This window comes from Crocodylus porosus, unplaced genomic scaffold (assembly GCF_001723895.1).
Source record: "Crocodylus porosus isolate Cpor-Errol unplaced genomic scaffold, CroPor_comp1, whole genome shotgun sequence".
Classification (NCBI taxonomy): domain Eukaryota; kingdom Metazoa; phylum Chordata; order Crocodylia; family Crocodylidae; genus Crocodylus; species Crocodylus porosus.
In genome coordinates, this window is record NW_017728950.1 from 45,407,134 (window position 1) to 45,424,951 (window position 17,818).

General features: G+C 44.1%; 1 protein-coding gene across 1 annotated transcript in view; it reads right to left on the minus strand.

Moving 5' to 3' along the window:
- Positions 1–17,818, minus strand: part of LVRN (laeverin) — a 77,913-nt gene that overhangs the window by 29,086 nt on the left and 31,009 nt on the right. Inside the window, exons 10-14 of the mRNA XM_019555321.1 lie at positions 15,494–15,663; positions 13,601–13,677; positions 7,402–7,541; positions 2,784–2,839; positions 980–1,133 (exon numbers count right to left, since the gene is read on the minus strand). Of these exons, the coding sequence (XP_019410866.1) occupies positions 980–1,133; positions 2,784–2,839; positions 7,402–7,541; positions 13,601–13,677; positions 15,494–15,663 (597 nt within the window). The remainder of the gene's footprint in view (positions 1–979; positions 1,134–2,783; positions 2,840–7,401; positions 7,542–13,600; positions 13,678–15,493; positions 15,664–17,818) is intronic.

The window sequence follows — 17,818 nt, forward strand, 5'->3', positions numbered from 1 at the left end:
GGAGCTGGAACCAACTTCCAAGGGAAGTGGTGCTGGCTCCTACCCTGGGGATCTTTAAGAAGAGGCTTGATGCCTACCTGGCTGGACTCATTTGAGTCCAGTTTTTCTCCCGCCCAGGCAGGGGGTTGGACTTGAAGATCTACAAGGTCCCTTCCGACCCTACTTCTATGATTCTATGATATCCAGGGGTCAACTGCCACCGTGCTGCTCCCTTGCAGTGCAGAGAAAAAAAACAATGGAGCAATGCAGTCTTGGCCAGCATGTGCTGCTGAGAAGCAGAACTGGCCCTCCCAGAGCTATACTCTGCTTCCAGCCAGGCTTTGCGCAGCAGAATCTCTACAGCTGCAGCCCTGGGGGGTCCCCAGGTAAGGCTGCTGGGACCAGCCCAGTGCTGGCCCCAGCCTTCCCTACCCGATCTGGGGTAACTTGCCACGCCAGAGCACACATGGCACAGGCATTCCCCAGACACAAGAAGTGGCACCGCAAGGTGCGCTGCCACTACTTGTCCCAGGGGAACCAAATGTCCACATACGTCTGGATGCACCTGAAGACTATCATCCTATACCACTGGTACTTGGAGTTTCCAGATAGATTTAAAACTATTTTGTAAAAAACCTAAGCAAGTGAATATATTTGTATTTTATTATAAAATGACACTCATGACCCAACCAGATTTCAGTATTTGTCACTGACTTATTAACAGAACAAATCAAATACTTAGCTTCCACTTCTTAAGGAAGGGATGAATAAAATTTCTGTTAAAGGAACTAAGGGCATATTTATATAGTGACAGTAGTCTGTTCCAGCCAAGATGACTCTGAACATACCCCACTCTCCTGCTCTCACATGCATGCCCCAAACTAGAAAGTACCAGGAGGGCAACTTCAGTGTCATCTCCAGGGGCCACTCTCAAGCACACTCAAGAGTACTTGTCATTTAAATGGTAGATTTTTTAGTATTTAACAAAACATGTTGATACCTTTAAAAGTGGATATATTTCATAGTCTTTCAGAGTACACTCCAGATCATTAGGCATTAGATTTGACAGTACTATATACCACACAAAAATATCATTTTCTTTGGCAAGGTACTTTGTCAGGTCAAGTGCAGACTCAATCTCAAGATAGCCAGACCTGTTTTTGAAAAAAAAAAAATATATATGCATCTATCTGAGCACATTTATTCAAGTGTGGATGTATAAATATACAGCATGAAGACCTACATATTTAAACAAATGATGGGGAAAGAATCCAGATACTGGAGTAGGCTTTGGGAGAGGAGGGAAAAAGAAATAACACAACAGAGACCATCTAAGAGTCTGACTACTTATTCATATGTTTATTATGGAAAAGGTGCTACTACCATGAGTTAATGAGATCACTCATGACATTAAGTACACTGCATTTGGTTATGTTTGCACAATCAGGTCCATATATGTAGCCTCTCCATCATTGTCACCAGGACAAAAATTAAGATTTTTTTGTTTTATTGTATGTTCCTCTCCTTTTTTAAACCACTGAATAGCAGATTTTTACTATAGGGTATCTTGGTGCATAACCATTATGTGAGGAGTATAAACAACTTAACTCAGGCATAGGTTCAACTTACTATTATTATTGGCTACAGCAGGATGGCATAAATATAGGAATAGGATCATAGGGAAGTAGGGCTGGAAGGGACTCCACAAGGTCCAGTCTTCTATTCAAGGCAGGATGGTCCCTGAGTACAATTCACTCTTGCAGATGGGAAATATAAAGGTATACATCCTCCAGTAACCAGACATGGGGAGCAGGTTTCAAGTTCTTATTACAGGCCACACTGGGCCCTCTTCTTGGAATAAAAACCACAGGAAGTGTGTATGCATGCATAGAAGTGTTTTGGAAGCGGGGGAGGCAGAATTCTGAGTTCCCTCACATGGTTGCTTCCAGTAATCTTCCATGGGTTGGAACATGCTCTGACCACCTGTGAAACTATTATGGGCCTGACTCTCAAACCATGCAATCATTCTGATACCTGTGTAGATTTCCAGTATTTGCTGGAGATAGAAAAATGACTATTAACTCATACATCCTTCCATTGCTCCATGGCAGAATGGAGCTGTGCAGTGTACATGGGTACTTGGGTTATTCATGAAGAAGGATCTCCAATATGGAAGGTAGAGGGATGGGACTATGTATACACAATCAAGCTATATTAATTTACTGCGGAATCACCACACTTTGTTGGGGGAATCCTAGCAATCTCCTTTGTATGCATTGGCCCATCTCTGTCCAAGTGAAAATAATTAAAGAGCAACATGACAAGCATATGCAAGTAGTTGGGACCCATTAATCCCTATGGCAACACATCATCCTATGGCAATGTAGCAATCACATGGGTCTAGAGTGCTGCTAGAGTGACAAAGCAGCAAAATGTACCCATGCACAGCACAGTAATCACCTGTAGAGCACCATGCTTTAGTACTTCCAAAAGACAGCAGTATCTTTCAGAAGTACTAAAGCACAGTGCCATAGCAGCATTGCCGTATGGCGACGTGTAGATGCACCTACTTTATAGAAAAAGTTATGGTGGTTCTACTGTTTTAAGCATTTAATGAAGGCAGGACAAAGCTTTATTTAAAATACTGCAAAGAACTCCCATGCATTTGCAGGGGGGGTGGACTAAAGCTCCTTGATAAATCTGTTGTTTTTATGAGGTATTTACAAATGCAATGCAGCATGAAGTATATGGGATGTGATAATGGATAGTGAAATAAATTAATAATAGATTAAAAATGTACTCACTCTGTCAAAGAAAAAGCATCGTCTATCAGTTGTAACCTGTTGACAAGAGGAAAAACCTGCAAAAGCATCCACGAAGTGTTAGCAAGTTCACTATGAGGAAAAATAGATTAAATTAAGTTAAAACAACCTGGTCCTGTAATCCTTTCCCAAACCAAATTCTTATAGACTTCAGTAAATTTTACTGACTTGATATATAAAGATTTGTTTTTATTTTGAGCTGAAATAATTTACTTCTATATGTGCTTTTAAGATAATTTTTCTTAGGTGTAGACTCAAGAAAATGCTACATGTAGCATACATTTATAACAGTTAACTAATTGCTAAGCTTGAAAACCTTCCTTAAGTTTATAAAACTCTTAAAATAAAGAAAATCTACAGTAAATCCCTTACCCTGTTCCCCTGATTTCATTGATTTGACACAGACTTTTTCTCCTTTTGAGACTCCAGTTTCAAATGAAGTCAGACTACTTCTCAATTACATGGCTGTTTGTACTCATAGGCAGAACTTCATTTAAGAATTTGAAAAAAATCTAGGGTGATCCTACATCAGGTTATATGGAGGAGAAAGAGCAGCAGATGACCAGAATGCATTATAACCAGAATGTATAAACAGACACCCAAGTTTCTTGGGCAAAAAAGACTTAACATGAATTGAAAGTACATCCATCTCCCCAGCATATACATATGATGCAGATCCTGCACTAAGAAAGCTGAGCAGGAATACAGTTTGCCCACCCTCATACTGTATGATTTTTTTCTACCCATTTTTCATCCCTGTTGCTTTTTTGGGGAACGGAGTCTCAGCATTCACAGTCTAGAATGTATTTTAATGTAAAGATCATTGGGCAATACTGTGGATTAATCTTGCATAACCAAGTTAGAAATAGTGGGCACATCCACATGTGCAAATGCTATTTTAAAGTAAACTCACCATGGCAGGCACCTACATGTGCGGGGAAGCCATGGTGACAGTGCAGGGAAGCACTGACTCTGTGCATCAGCCAGGGGGAGCTCAGGGCTAGGGCTGCTAGCCCAGGGGCTGGCAGGGAGCATGGAGCACCACAGAGATAAGAATCCCCTCCTGCCCCTCCCCCCCTCCCCCCCATCATGGAGACCAGGCTGAGAGATAAGGTTCTCTACCACCCCTCCTGGTGGCTGGGAGATAGGAATTAGGAGTGTGTGAAACAGATCCTATTCGATTCAGATTTGGATTCAGCCCAAATCGGGGACAGTGATTCAATTAATTGATTCTGATTGCTGTCCTCGATTCAGTTCGGCTGAATCTGAAGATCTAATGCTGATTTGGAGAATCAGCGATTCAGACATGGACACAGCTTTAAATATTTTTTCTGCATACCTCAAGATACCAGGCACGACTTGTGAACACTGAGATGGTGGGGCAGATGGAGAGTCCCATAGGAAGATGTCCCACCCCCCCACCCCCGTGCTTGGCAACAAACCTGGAAGTGGACCAGAAATATTTCAGGTCCACTTCTGGGTCTGCCGGGGAGCATGCCAGGGCCGCTCCCCCCACTCCCGTGCCTCTCCAGCTTGGCAATCAGCTGTAGGGAGACCCTGGGTGCTTCCCCAGACCCAGGAGGCACTGAGCTGGGGACACGGCGGGGCCTCCAACACGTTCTCCAGCCGACCCGGAAGTACACCGAAAGTGCTTCTGGTCCACTTCCGGGTCTGCTGCTGAGCACGTTGAGGACCCCCCTGTGCTCCTGTGGGACACTCCATGTGCCCCAGCATCACAGCATTCACGATTCACCTGCTACTTAGAGGTATGTAGAAAAAATATTTAAAGCTGTGTCTATGTCTGAATGGCCGAATCTTTCCAAATCGATTTGGAGGGTTCCAATTTGATTAGGAATAAAGGGTCCTGTGATTCAATTCAGATTTGGAGATTTGGCCACTGAATCAGGCCAAATCTCCACTGAATTGAATCAGGGACCGAAGCTTCGCACAGCTCTAATAAGAATCTCCTAGCCTCGGCTCTGCAGTTCTGAAGCCAAGGCTGGAAGATAAGAATCTCTAAGCCCCTGCTCCATAACTGTAGAATGGGGGCTGGCAGCTGCCTGCTGCCAGGGCAGGGGAACTTGCAGGCACATCTCCCGGGGCAGCTCCTGAGGGCAAGGAGCAATCTCCTACCCCTTTCTGCCCAAGTGACCAGGAGCACATTTGCTCCTGGTGGGCTGTCTATACATGCATACTGTGCAGTAATTACTCCTGAGTAAATATGCTATTTGTATTCACAGGTAGCAAATTTACTCAGGATTAGAGCAAATTACTGTGTAGTGGGTGCGTCTACATGAGACATTAATTGCGCAGTAGCCTAATAACACTGTGCAATAGTGTGCCGGGTAACAACCGTGCTAATACGCTGCTGCGCAGTAGTATTAAGCTGTTTACATGACTTCATGGCTTGTTCAAGTTCCCCCAGATTTCCCTATTGATCAATACCCACATGAGATTTAAAGCACATATTTATAACTATAGAACATCTACATTTATGCTGATGTACTCAGAATCTACTTAATCAGGGAATCCATACGGCTGGGACACAAATTAAATATAAACTAGTATAAGTGATCCAAAACCGGTTCAAATCTGCATCACAAGAGAAGTTCAGTGCAAGTAAACCACTTTTAAAATGGCCAAAGCCAGTTTAAGATAAGTCTGATACTACATCCCTCCAGGTTTAACTATTTTAGGTTAAATTGGAAATTCTGTCCCAGATTTCCCCCAGGTTCAAATTAACTCTCAGTGTCCCAGGATCCAGGATGTTCTGCATCTCCCCCTCCCTTGCAGGGTGGATGGGCTAGCTTTGGCCCATGCTGTCTGCTCCAGCTGAGCAGGGAGCCATGCTCTACTGCTTCCCTGCTTCTGGCCTGGGCCACTGCACCGGGGTAGCTGGCATGTGGTTGAATTTCTGGAATAAAAAATGAATGTCTGTTTACGTGCTTTTCAATTCAATCTATGCAGTTTAGACTAACCTGCAAAGATTGAATCGATTCAGCCTCAGGCTTTTTGACTGTCTGTCCTTAATCATAGTGTTTGAAAGAGAGCAGAATGTGATGTGGAAAGGCTGTCTCACAATGCTCCTACTCTGCCATACCTAGAGATTGAAATTTCTTTGGAACAGCTTCCATAAAGCCAAGAGAGCAATGGCACTATGAAGCATTCTGCACTTCCATTTCTTTGCTAGGACTAGCCATTGTTCATACCTTCTACAGCATTAGAGAGGTTGATTTAGGTGTAATGAACTGTTTTAAGTGGTTTAAAACATTCTAAATTCTGTAATTAAAAGGGAAAAAAGTACTGACAAATTTAGCCACTTAAATGTTCTAGGGTCTGGTCACATCACATACCATGCAACTCAAATGATATAGAAAGTAAAGATGACATTTGCATCTTATTGCTGTGCCTCTTTAATCTGAGGCCAGATTGTGCTGGGTTAGTTCCATGACATAGGAAAGCATTAAACTACTCTAAATTAAGTTATATAATGTCAGCCAATTGTTGGTCACTAGGTGATGAAATGGTAACTTGGGAATGGCAGAACATAAGCAGAGTGACAGGAACACAGAGTTTCCCTCTGGTGAAAAATTTCAAAAGAAAACCGGATGAAAACTAGAAAATTATGGGGGAGGTACCCCCCCCTAAGTGTAAGGGCCTTTTTTTCATTTTTGGAGAGAACTGAAACACAATCTTTCATTTTGTTACCAGCTACCCAAATGCCTGGGCAGCTGCCTACTCTGGAGTGGCACTGGGGAGACAGGGAGACCTGGGCATAGCCTGGCCTCCTGGTTTCTATTGATTATCACTTGACAACCAGTGTGTCTCTGTGAAACCAGATTCTATCCTGTCATCATCTTCCCCTAGGAAGTTCTAAGAGCAGCTGAACACCTGCAATGCCAACTATTCTTATCACACTTTGTGCAGATTCTGTGCTCCTGAAAGAACCTGCTTTCTTTGGGAAATCTCCTCTAGCTCCTTATGACAGCTTTACAGATATAACCTGATCCTACAAAAATATTTTTTCAGCATAAACTTGAAGTAAAAAACTATTTGCACTGCTCTCATTCCAACTGCTTTCAAAAGGAACTTTGCCAGCATTTTAATGGGTACTGGAATAGGTCCTTTGTATCGGATACATTAGGTCAGCGGTGTCAAAGATACACCCTATGGCCCAGATGACATGGCCCTGTACTCCTGATCCTGCCCATAGGGCAGGAAATTCAGGATCTGCAGTAATTATAGCTACTACTGCTTATCCAGAAGCCAAATTTCCAGCCCCATGGGAAGCCCAATGGACTAGATGACATATTTATCCTGAAAAAATATTTATATAGGACCAGGTTCTATTTGTTTGGTGGAAAGAGGAGCAGCAATTGTTGTGGTTCCCAAATCCACAGTAATTCATCCTGTCATTGCCAAATTTCTAGCCCCAAAGTCCAGACGATACGGTCCCATATTCTAGATACAGCCTGTGGACTCTTTCCACACAACAGGATGCACTAGATTATCTCAAACCTTGGTCAAAATAATAACTTAATGTAATTAAAAACATATTGTAGAGACTTTAGAAGTTTAAAGATAACTTTTTTAGTCTTACCTCTGGATTGTTTTCAAGCAATTTTCCTATCCTCTTCAAATATGATGAGTTATAATTAACTCTATAGTATCCAGATAAATTCATATTTAGTAGGATCCAATCATGTTCTGAACCTGATATCTGCATTTCAGGAAATATTTCTGGAAGAGATATTTGAAAGTGGGAAGGCTGTATCTTTTTATCAAATTACAAATCCAGGTATACAATTGTAATCTGAGATGTACATGTTTATCACCATATAATTAAAATGTGTTATTACTACACTATAAGAGGAAAATTCATGTTTGAAAAGACACTGCACCTATTCCTAGATTTGATACACAGTGGGCATATCTACAGGTCACCCTACAGCAACAAAGCGACACGCTATTTCACCGTATGGCATGCTACGGCTATGTAGCAATAACATGGGTCTACACATGATGACCAGCTACCCTAGTATAGGGCATTGCTATGGTGACAGCAGCAAAATCTAACCGTGCTCCACACATATGGTACAGTAACCCCCCACATTGTGCCATGCTTTAGTACCTCCAAAATGAAGTACTAAATCATGGTGCCATAGCAACGTCACCATAGGGTGATATGTAGATGCGCCCAATGTAGGGAAGGCACAAAAAGTAGCCTACTGCACTCTCTGTATTCCATAAAACACAGCAACTTTCTCTAGGGAATATCCCTAAGGCACTAGTCATGCTTTCAGGAGGCTGGGCCATGGATATTCTGCAATCTTCTCTTACCTAGACCTAGACTAGGAAAGAGATGTATTTTTACACTGATTTAGCTAATTCCAATTAGGCTTCCTCTAGCTATGGCTGGCCTTCAATACCTACCACAATTTCAAAAGGTGTTAAATTGCATCTACAAGCAGTTTCACATAAAGTTGGCCAACCTGATTTAGAAAGAAATCTTTCTACCTACTCTAGACAAAGCCATGGATTAGTACTAATGCAAGTAGTTCCAGATGAAGTACTATACCACAGAAATATAGTGTTGAATCTTAAGCAAGATTTGACTAGGTAGAGCTAGAGGATTCAACACTGAGCTTCAAAAGTATTTGAGAAAGAATAGTGTATTGAAAGTTTCAGGGGTAAAATTTTCAAAAGGACATGTGATTTTGTGACTATGTCCACACTAGCAACTTATGATAAAGGCAAGCTGGTATAACTAATTAGCAAGTGCTTTTAGTATAGGTGCAACACCACCACCAAAGCTGGACTTTTATAAATTCAATTTGATTCTACATCTATACAGTGTTGATACTATAATCAAATCCACATTAGAGGATTTCCTCTTCATAGTTGGGTCAGTCAGGTCTCAGACCTCTTCACACCTCTGATTAACACAGTTATGCTAGTAGCAGGCTGTAGCATAGACATTGTCTTACAAATCTAAAAACAGATTTATATAGCACAAGGTATCATCAGGAAGGGATACTTGAGTTAATCTGAATGAGCGGACAGAAAAGGGTGGACATACACTTTATTAAGTACTGCAAAGTTGAGAAAAGCATTTGAAAACTTTACCATAGTCCATGAGTCTACTTTATAGATGGTCCAAAGTTTGGAGGGGTACAAGGCACAATTCAGGCTGGTTTCTAGGACCCCAACTCCAAACTTTTTAATGACTGGACTTTTAGAACTGTAACAACCTAATAAACCTTTTTAAAAAAAAATTGAAATAGCAGTGACTATTAGAGCGGAACAAATGACTTACTCTTGGCCAGAGCAAGCAAAAGAAAAAAGAAATGTGGTGTTTCTGGAAAATCAAGAGAAATGCATTTGGAGCCAAATGAAACTTACATTCAGAACAAAGCATTTCTTTTTGATTACAGCCATTTTGATTACTTGTTTAATAAAATCAAATGCAATTTGGAACAAAGGTCATTCATAACAGGATGGAGGTGCCATTCACAAAAACGTGGTGATGGTAGTAGCACAGATTGTTGTGTTGTGGTGTTATTATTGCGCAGTGACTCAGGCTGTTACCTATGTGCAAATCCCTTCATTACCAGCTATGGAGTAAGGACTGGAACCTGGGTGTTTCTCCATCCCAGCTAAGTCCCCCAAACACCAAGCTATAGGATCACAGGAAAGCAGGGCTGTGAGGGATCCATCAAGGTCAACTAGCTCATTCCCCCTGCTCAAGGCAAGGTCATTCTTGCCTAAACCATCCCAGTCAAGTGTCTCTATAACCTGGTCTTGAAAATTTCCAGGGATGGAGATTCCACAATTTATCTCAGTAGCCTGTTCCAATGCTTGACCATGTTCAAGTGGTTGATTTGCAAGTGATACTCCTGTTAATGCAAACCAGTTGCCACTGGCCTTTTTTAAAACAAAAGCATACGGATGGCTCATATTCAGTTTATGGTCTCCTGTAACCATAAGGTCTTTCTCTGCAGTACTGCAACCTAGTCAGTCATTCCCCAGACTGTATTTATGCATGCAATTAATCCCTCCTAAGGGCAGGACTTTGCACGTGCCTTTGTTAAGCCTCGTCTGATTGACTGTGGGCCATTTTTTCAGTCTATCTAGGTCTTTCTAGAAGTTGTCCCTACCTTCTGGAGTATCTGCAATTCCACCCAACTTGGTATCATACACAAATATGCTAAGTGTGCACTTAATCCCATTTTCCAAATCAAGGGTAGTCAACCCCCAGTCAGCAGGCCAGATCCAGCTTGTGGCCTTCCCATGGGGCTGGAAATGTGGTGGCAGGAGAACAGTGGCACTGTTCCTCCACCACTAGATTTCACAGGTTCCTCATCCCAGTGCACAGAGCCCAATCCCAGTACACAGGAGGCTGAGAGAGGGCAGTGTCAGGCTCCTGGGACCCAATCCAGGCATACTAGGGCTGGAGTAGGCAGTGCCAGGTCCCCTGGGATCATTCGCAGTTGCAGAGGTCACTGCCAGACTCCTGGGGACCAAACCTGGCAGGCAGGGGCAAAAACAGTTACTTTCAGGCCCACAGGAACCAATCCCAGCATGAGGGAAGCCCCTGGGGACCAATCTCTGCACATGGGGCCCAGCTGAACCTAATTTTGATGTGTGGGAATGGAGGCGGATGGGGGGGCAGGGTGCCAGGCCCCAGAGACTAATCCAGGCACTTGGGTCAGGGAGAAGATGGTGCTGGGCCTCAAGGCCTGCTCTTGGCATGTAGGGCTCAATTCCACCCATGGGCCAGCCCCACACCATTTATTTGGTCCACAGGTCCAAAAGGATAAGCACCAATGCTGCATGTCATTAATGAAGATGTTAAACAATGCAAGACCCAGGACAGATCCCTGGGTAATCCCACTTAACACTTAAAGAATGAACCATTGGTGACTACTTATTGAGCATAATGATCTTGGAACCAGTTGTGTGGAACCTAAGAGTACTTTTATCTAGTCTGTATTTCCTTAGTGCATTAATAAGAATGTTGTGGGAGACAGTGTCTAAAGCCTTGCTAAGGTCAAGATATATCACATCCACTACTTTCCCCCATCCACATAGCCTGTCACCTTATTGCAGAAGGAAATTAAGTTGGTCAGGCATGACTTGCTCTTGGTGAATCTCTTGCTGGCTCTTCCTGATCACTGAGTTCTCCTCTAGATGCTTCACAACAGATTCCTTGACTCTTGACTGGAAGGATGAATGAGAATACCACCTGCCCCCCATCCCCAATCCCCTTCATCCTTGCATCCAGAGCCATGTAGTCACTTTTGATCTGTTCCAGGTCACCTCTGGCAGTATCATTGGTGTCCATGTGCATGAACAGCATTTAGTCAAAGTAGTCAGAGAATCAGATGCATCTTGGCAATCTTTTCATGATGAGGTTTTCCAAGGGAATGAGGGTTTCTGGTGGGGAACACACCTCATGAACCAACAAGTCAGGCCAGCAAATGGATGCTTCCATGCCCCACAGGAGGGAGTTGCCAGATAACACCACCCATAACTTCCTCTTGGCAGCTGTAATCTTGATGCTCACCCACCTAGGGGTGCATGGCTTACTAGATCTGGATCTCTCCTGCCACTGGAGTGGGCTCTTTCTTATCTGATGCCAGGGCTTCATATTCATTCTCCATCTGGACAGCTGCAGGTTCAGAAGAGGAATGCTGTTTGTTGCTTCCACCTTTTGGAGTTCCTGTGTCTTGTGTGTCTTCCAGTACAGACAGTCAAAAAGTCTACAGTTGAATTGATTCAGTCTTTGCAGGTAGTTTAAGCCAGGGTTTTTCAACCTTTTTTAGTAAGTGTAATCCTGGCAGCCCCCTTTTTAGTAAGTGTATCCCTGGGGTGAGGGGTGGCAACCGGCCGGACAGTAAGTGGGGGGAGGGGGAGTTCAGGGGGATGGTGAGCGGCTGAATGGCAAGCGGGGGGAGGGAGGGTAGTGAGCAGCCAGACACAGAGCGGGAATGTGGCAAGTGGCAACAGCGTAGCATTTGTGAGGCCCTGCTCTCGCCATACCCTGGCCCTGCTTCAGTGAGGCAGCAGCGTGTGGTGGCTGAGCTCTGCCCTCACCCACTCCTGCATATCCCCTGAGACCTTTCAAAGTACCCCCAGGGGTATGCATATCCCCAGTTGACAACCCCTGGTCTAAGCTGCAGAGATTGAACCAATAAGCAAAGGAACAGACATTCACACTTTTGATTCAGGAAATGCAGCCACATGCCTGCAGTGGCTCAAGTCAGAAGCAAGGGGGCACTAGAGCACAGCTCTCTGGCACGTAGCCAGCATGGGCTGTGTGTTCACTTCCTCCTGTCCCCCGAGGTCTCTGGGATTTACAGTACACAATCACAACAGCAGGATTCTGCAGGGTTGGTCATCACTTCCTCTTCCAGGTTCCTCTGGGATTTGTAGTCCAGTCGCAGCCAGCAGTAAGTAAACAAGGCAAAGCAACTCTGTACTCAGCAGAAAAGGAATTTAATCCCCCTCTCTAGCTCCCATCCCCAGCCGGGGCTTGTGGGGGGGGGGGGGGTGTCAGTGAGCCAGCCCTCACTGGTCCAAATAGGGAGCAGAAGGGCAGTGCCAGCCCTCCTCTCTGGAGCAGAAAGCACAGCCAATCCCAGGACTGCAAAGCATACTGGGATGCTGGGGGACTCTGATTTAACTTGAACAGGAAGGGGTCTGGGACAGAAATTTCATAAACTGGTTTGACTTAAATCAGTTAAGTCTGATACTACCTTCAACCAGGTTTATCTTAAACCCGTTTCAGCCATTTTGAAATTGGTTTATGTGCACTAAACTTCTGTTCTGTTACAGGTTTAAATTAGTTTCTGATCACTTAAACTGGTTCACGTGTAACTTCTGTCCCTAGCCCCAATGTCTTCTCTGGTTGTCCCTCTACCATGATGGTGGAGGTATCTTGATATACAAAGTTGATAAAGGCCTCACACTCATAGATGCTTCTAAGCCTATCAACCTATTGCAGCTTTGGAATTGTGATGTCTTCCAACCATCCTGTTGATTCTCCTGCTAGCTCCTTTTTCCTCTTCTGTTGTTACTTCCTGAAAAAAATTTTTCTTCCTAATTAACCTGATTTCATTCAGTAAGCTTACACAGTGAGGGAAGGGTAAGAAAGAGAGTGACCAGGTAAGCTCTCTAGCTAACTCCCCACTCAAACTCCTACTCACACCCCACTGTTAGCTGGCTTGTTGGCTGGTCCAGTGATTAAATCAATCTCTCCCTCATCCAGCTGAACTTATTTTACAGCCCAGTGGTAATGTAGTTATCTGACATGTAGTAGCCAGAAAATCCTGTTCCAGCAGTTCATGAAGAATAGGCATCTTAACAGTGTAAAGGAGAGGGACAGCACCACCACTATTTTGTGAATGGCAACTAAAGAACCATGCTCTGTGTACTTTAATTGGAGTGGCTCTTGGAGCCACTCTAAATAAAGTGATCCCCTCCTCCCACTCCCAAAGCACATGTATAAATGACCAGAGATGGGAAAAGAATGCTGTGGAAATCTTACCTCAATGTCCACTGAATTACAATAATTAAAGCAGTACCTTAAACAACATTTGTTGATACACTTTCAAAAACAGGAAAAATGCATGTTTAAGCCTAAAAGTTAATGTGGACTTTTTATATTGAAATAGTATTCTCTCTCATCTCATTCAAAATATATTTACTGATTATGTAAATATTTAAAAATATAAATTATTTATAAATATGTTTACAAAAGTTGAGAGGTGACGGAAAGATTTTTTTTTTCTACTTACTGCTAGTTTCATCTAGCCACACTATTGGTTGTGAAGATCCATTTCTTACCCAAGAAATAGGAACAATCCATGTGTTACTTAATAAAACAGAAATTAGACAATATCATTATTTCTTTCACTTAAGAACACGAATTCTAAACTGATGTTTAATAAGATTGCAATTTTTTTTAAAATTGCAGCTATCTTTTGCCCCTGTTTGATGTTAGTACTCTTGCTGGGTCAACCCCCAGTCTCACACTAGACAAAGAGATTTAGGATTAATTTGGCCTGTACTCTTTGACGTGATTCTTAAACACCAGTTTCATTCTCCAAGGACTGCTTTCCTTCTGACTGTAATTTTATTCTCCTACTTCTCTCCTTTCATGACTCTTCAACATAGCCTCAACATCTTTAAATTCCTATTCAGAAATTTAAACTTGGTTAAACCAAGTTCTGGGCAGGCAAAAAAATCCCAAATACTGACTTGAACAGTTGGCCAGAAAATCTGGGGGAAATGTCAATCTGCTGCAGATGGATATGAAAGCTACTGAACATGGGAGATATACAGGGAAAGGAAGATTCATGTAAATACACTCTCTAGATCTGCCTATATTGGTATGGGATAGGATTTCTTACATGGTATTTCCCAGTCCTGGGTCTAGATGTAATGAGAATCAATGGCGATAGGATGGTGCAACATCTCTAAACCAGCCTAGGATATCTAATTCCTGGTAATCTCCTGCATGTTGGAAGCAAAGTTAACTTCCTGTCTCTCTTTGAAGTACTGTTATGGCTTGTGGATTTCACCACTGGTCATCTACAAGCTACTAAGAGTCATATAAATCAGCCCCTAAATCAGCATCTAAGTGGGCACCAAGCACTATACACTGACTTAAAAAGGGAAATGCTTAGTGCTCAGTATTTTTGAAAAACAGTTATTTATTTAACAGTCCAAACAAGGAGCTTCACTTCAGCAATTCCTGGTGGAAAACCTTGGTCTTTCATAATCTTGCACTGTTGCTATCCAGGAAGAAGTCACGAAGTCAAAAGTTTGCCTTAGCCTTATGTTCCCTGATGCAAGAATAAATCAAGACTTGAACTCACTACTCTGGTCCCACAGCAAGTTGCCTTAACTGGTCTGGCTCTATTCCACCTGGGAGGAAGTACTGTATTCACCCAAACACAAGAGGCCCCTGTATGTAAGATGACCCCCAAACAATCAGATTCTACACACAGAAAATGTATACATGTATTATAATTTTATATGTATGGAATCTAGTTATTAGAGAATCATCCTAAATCCATGCCCCCACACACTACTGCAGGTGGTGGGGGGAAAAGGTGATGAGGGGGCAGTAATGGGGCAGGTGGTAGGGGACAGACAGGGGAGAGGTAGTAGAAGGACACATAGGGCAGATGGGGAGGCAGTAATGGAGCAAGCAGTGGAAGGCAGTGGGGTAAGGTTGTAGGTGGCAGGCAGAGAGAGGCAGGGAGCTTGCTCCTTGCTGTCGCCCCAGCACCTTTACCCTTCCATTATGCCTGTCTCCACCCCAACCCTCTAGCCTCAGGCTACCCCAATTCCCCATTCCTCTCTCCTCCCTGCTCCATGCTGCTTCTGTTCCCTGCAGCCTCAGGTGCCCACCCGCCATCTCCCTATGCTTAATTGTAAGGCAAGAGTCTTCTTCATTTCACCACATATTAAATGGGGTTGGGAGGGAGCCTTTTCTTCTAATCAAGTAAGTACGCTAATCACTTGGAAAAGTGAATAGCTGAAATACTAAGTTGAATTCATGGCTCAGACTGGATTCTGGCAAAAAAGCAAACAGATTTTCAAAGAATCATATACTAATTAAACATTTGTCTGTAATAAAAGTAGATGTAGAAATAAATGCTAAAAATATAAATTTCACATACTTGTAACTAGTAGTATTCTCCTTTTTCCTTATATTATGAAATTGTTCCTGACTGATGGTGCCAGTTGATGGATCAAATGTTAAAACTGGAAAGCCATCTTGGCATGTCCATGGGTCCATTATATTTTTTACTGATGCAGGCAACTGAACTTCATTTTGTGCATCTATAATCTTCAAAAAAGTTCTTAATTAGAAATATATATGATTTATTTACATTATTCCAGCAGCACTTTAGTGATGAATCAATGTAACAAAAAGAAAAAGAGCAGTATTGTCATTAAAATAGGAAGGATCCAGTTCTTTGAGGGAAATTTAAAAAACTGAGACACCGTTTCTAATTTTTGTAACTTGATTTTTAGCTTATCTTTTTTAATTTAAAGATATTCATACTCTTGGGTGGTTAATAACTTATTTAATTTGTATAGGAAACTGTTTATTTAATTCACATAAAAGATCTAAAATTCAAGATTACCACTATACTAACTAACTAATTAAATACCATTACACCTGAAAATTGGTTCTGGGCCAGATTTCTGTCACTGTGACTCATCATAGCCTCCACTGATTTCAATGCTGCTACAACAAATTGCGCGGTCGAGAAAGTGGCTTCTGCTCCAACTTATATTATGATGAAGTTTTCATTTTATGGTAATTTTGGCATAGACATTATTATTGAAATTACTATTATCTCCTATTAATATTTTCTTTCCTAGAGTCAGGGTTTATTCAGCCTTCAGCATATATTTAAAGAGCAATAAAATGAGAGTGGACAAGATACATACACATATACTTGGAAGCTCCAGATAGAAATGTCACTGTCACGGGGCGGGGCCCAGGAGTGGCCGTGATCTCTCCTGCGCCCCTACCGTGCCAAGTTGCCCTTCCAGCACCCTCGTCTCGCCCGCTACGTCTTTGCTGTTTATGTAATATTAATGGGAAGCTGCCTTTCCTGGGCTTCTTGGACCCGGTGCTCTTGCCCTATACAGATCTCTCTTGGTGCACCCACCCTAGGGCATCGCGTGGCTCCTTCCGCCCCCAATACCACGCCCAAGCCTTGCCAGTGTTCCGGACGTTCTCGTGTCTCTATTTACGCGCCCTCTCCGGGGCCTCTCAACGTGTCCGCGCCCTCTCCGGGCCTTTACCCGCGCACCCTGCCCTCTCCGGGCTCTTTAGACTTGCCCTCACCCCTTCCGGGGCTTCCCACTCGATTCACCCTTGTCTGGGGCCTCTCCCATATCCTTGTCTTCACCAGATGTTCTAATCTTATGTTTGCCCTTTCCAGGGCCTCTCCGGTATACGCGCCCTCTCCGGGGCCTCTCTAATATGTATCCCCTCTCCAGGGCCTCCCCAGTGTACGTGCCCCCCTCCAGGCTTCTATTCGCGCACCCGCCCTTCTCTGGGGCCTCTCCAATGTATGCGCCCCCTCTAGGCTTCTACTCGTGTGCCTGTCCCCTCTCCAGGCTTCTGACCACACGCCCGCCCTTCTCCGGGGCTTCTGACCGCACGCCCGCCCTTCTCCGGGGCCTACTCGCGCACTCACCCTCTTCTGAGATTTCTTGATAGGCCCACCCCTTCCTTCTGGAGTTTGCCCAATCTGCTTGCCCGCACTAGGGCCTATGCCTCGCGCTTCTCGTGCTCCCCGCGCCCTTTCGCGCTCTCGCCCCCTCTGGGGCCTACGTCCGCGCTTCTCGTGCTCCCCGCGCCCTTTCGCACTCTCGCCCCCTCTGGGGCCTACGTCCGCGCTTCTCACGCTTGGGACTCAGGTGGCCCATAGCTGTGCCTGGCCCCCTGACCCTTCTTCTGGGTCGTATACCCCACTGGGCTTTACTCCCAATACTGCCCCCCACTGGGCTGCAGTCAGGACACCCCCCTAATTCCCCCCAAGGTCACCCCACTGGGGCTGGGACACCCCAAAATGCCGTGCCTCATCCACAGTGCCAGCTCTGGCACCAATCGCTGTGCCCTCCCTGGGCACACCCCGAAACACAGCACACTCTGCGCCACCAGGAACCCCCCCTTCTGCTGGGGTGTTCCCCTGAGGCCTCCTCCTTCCTCTACAGCCTCACCCAGTCCTCCAGTAACACAATCACCATCAAAATCAAACTCAAAGCCATGCCAACTGGCGGTAACCCAAAAATCAGCCTACCGGCTATAACATCCCGTGCCACCCTGGTTCTCCGTCAAGCCTCCCTGTCAGAGGCCTCTCCATCTCATCAGCACACAGGTGCTCAAGCAACTCTGCTCCACAGCAGAACTGCTGCTTCTCAGCCTGTCAGAGGGGAACTGCCTTCTGGCCTCAGCCGGGCTGCTTATAACGGCCAGGCCA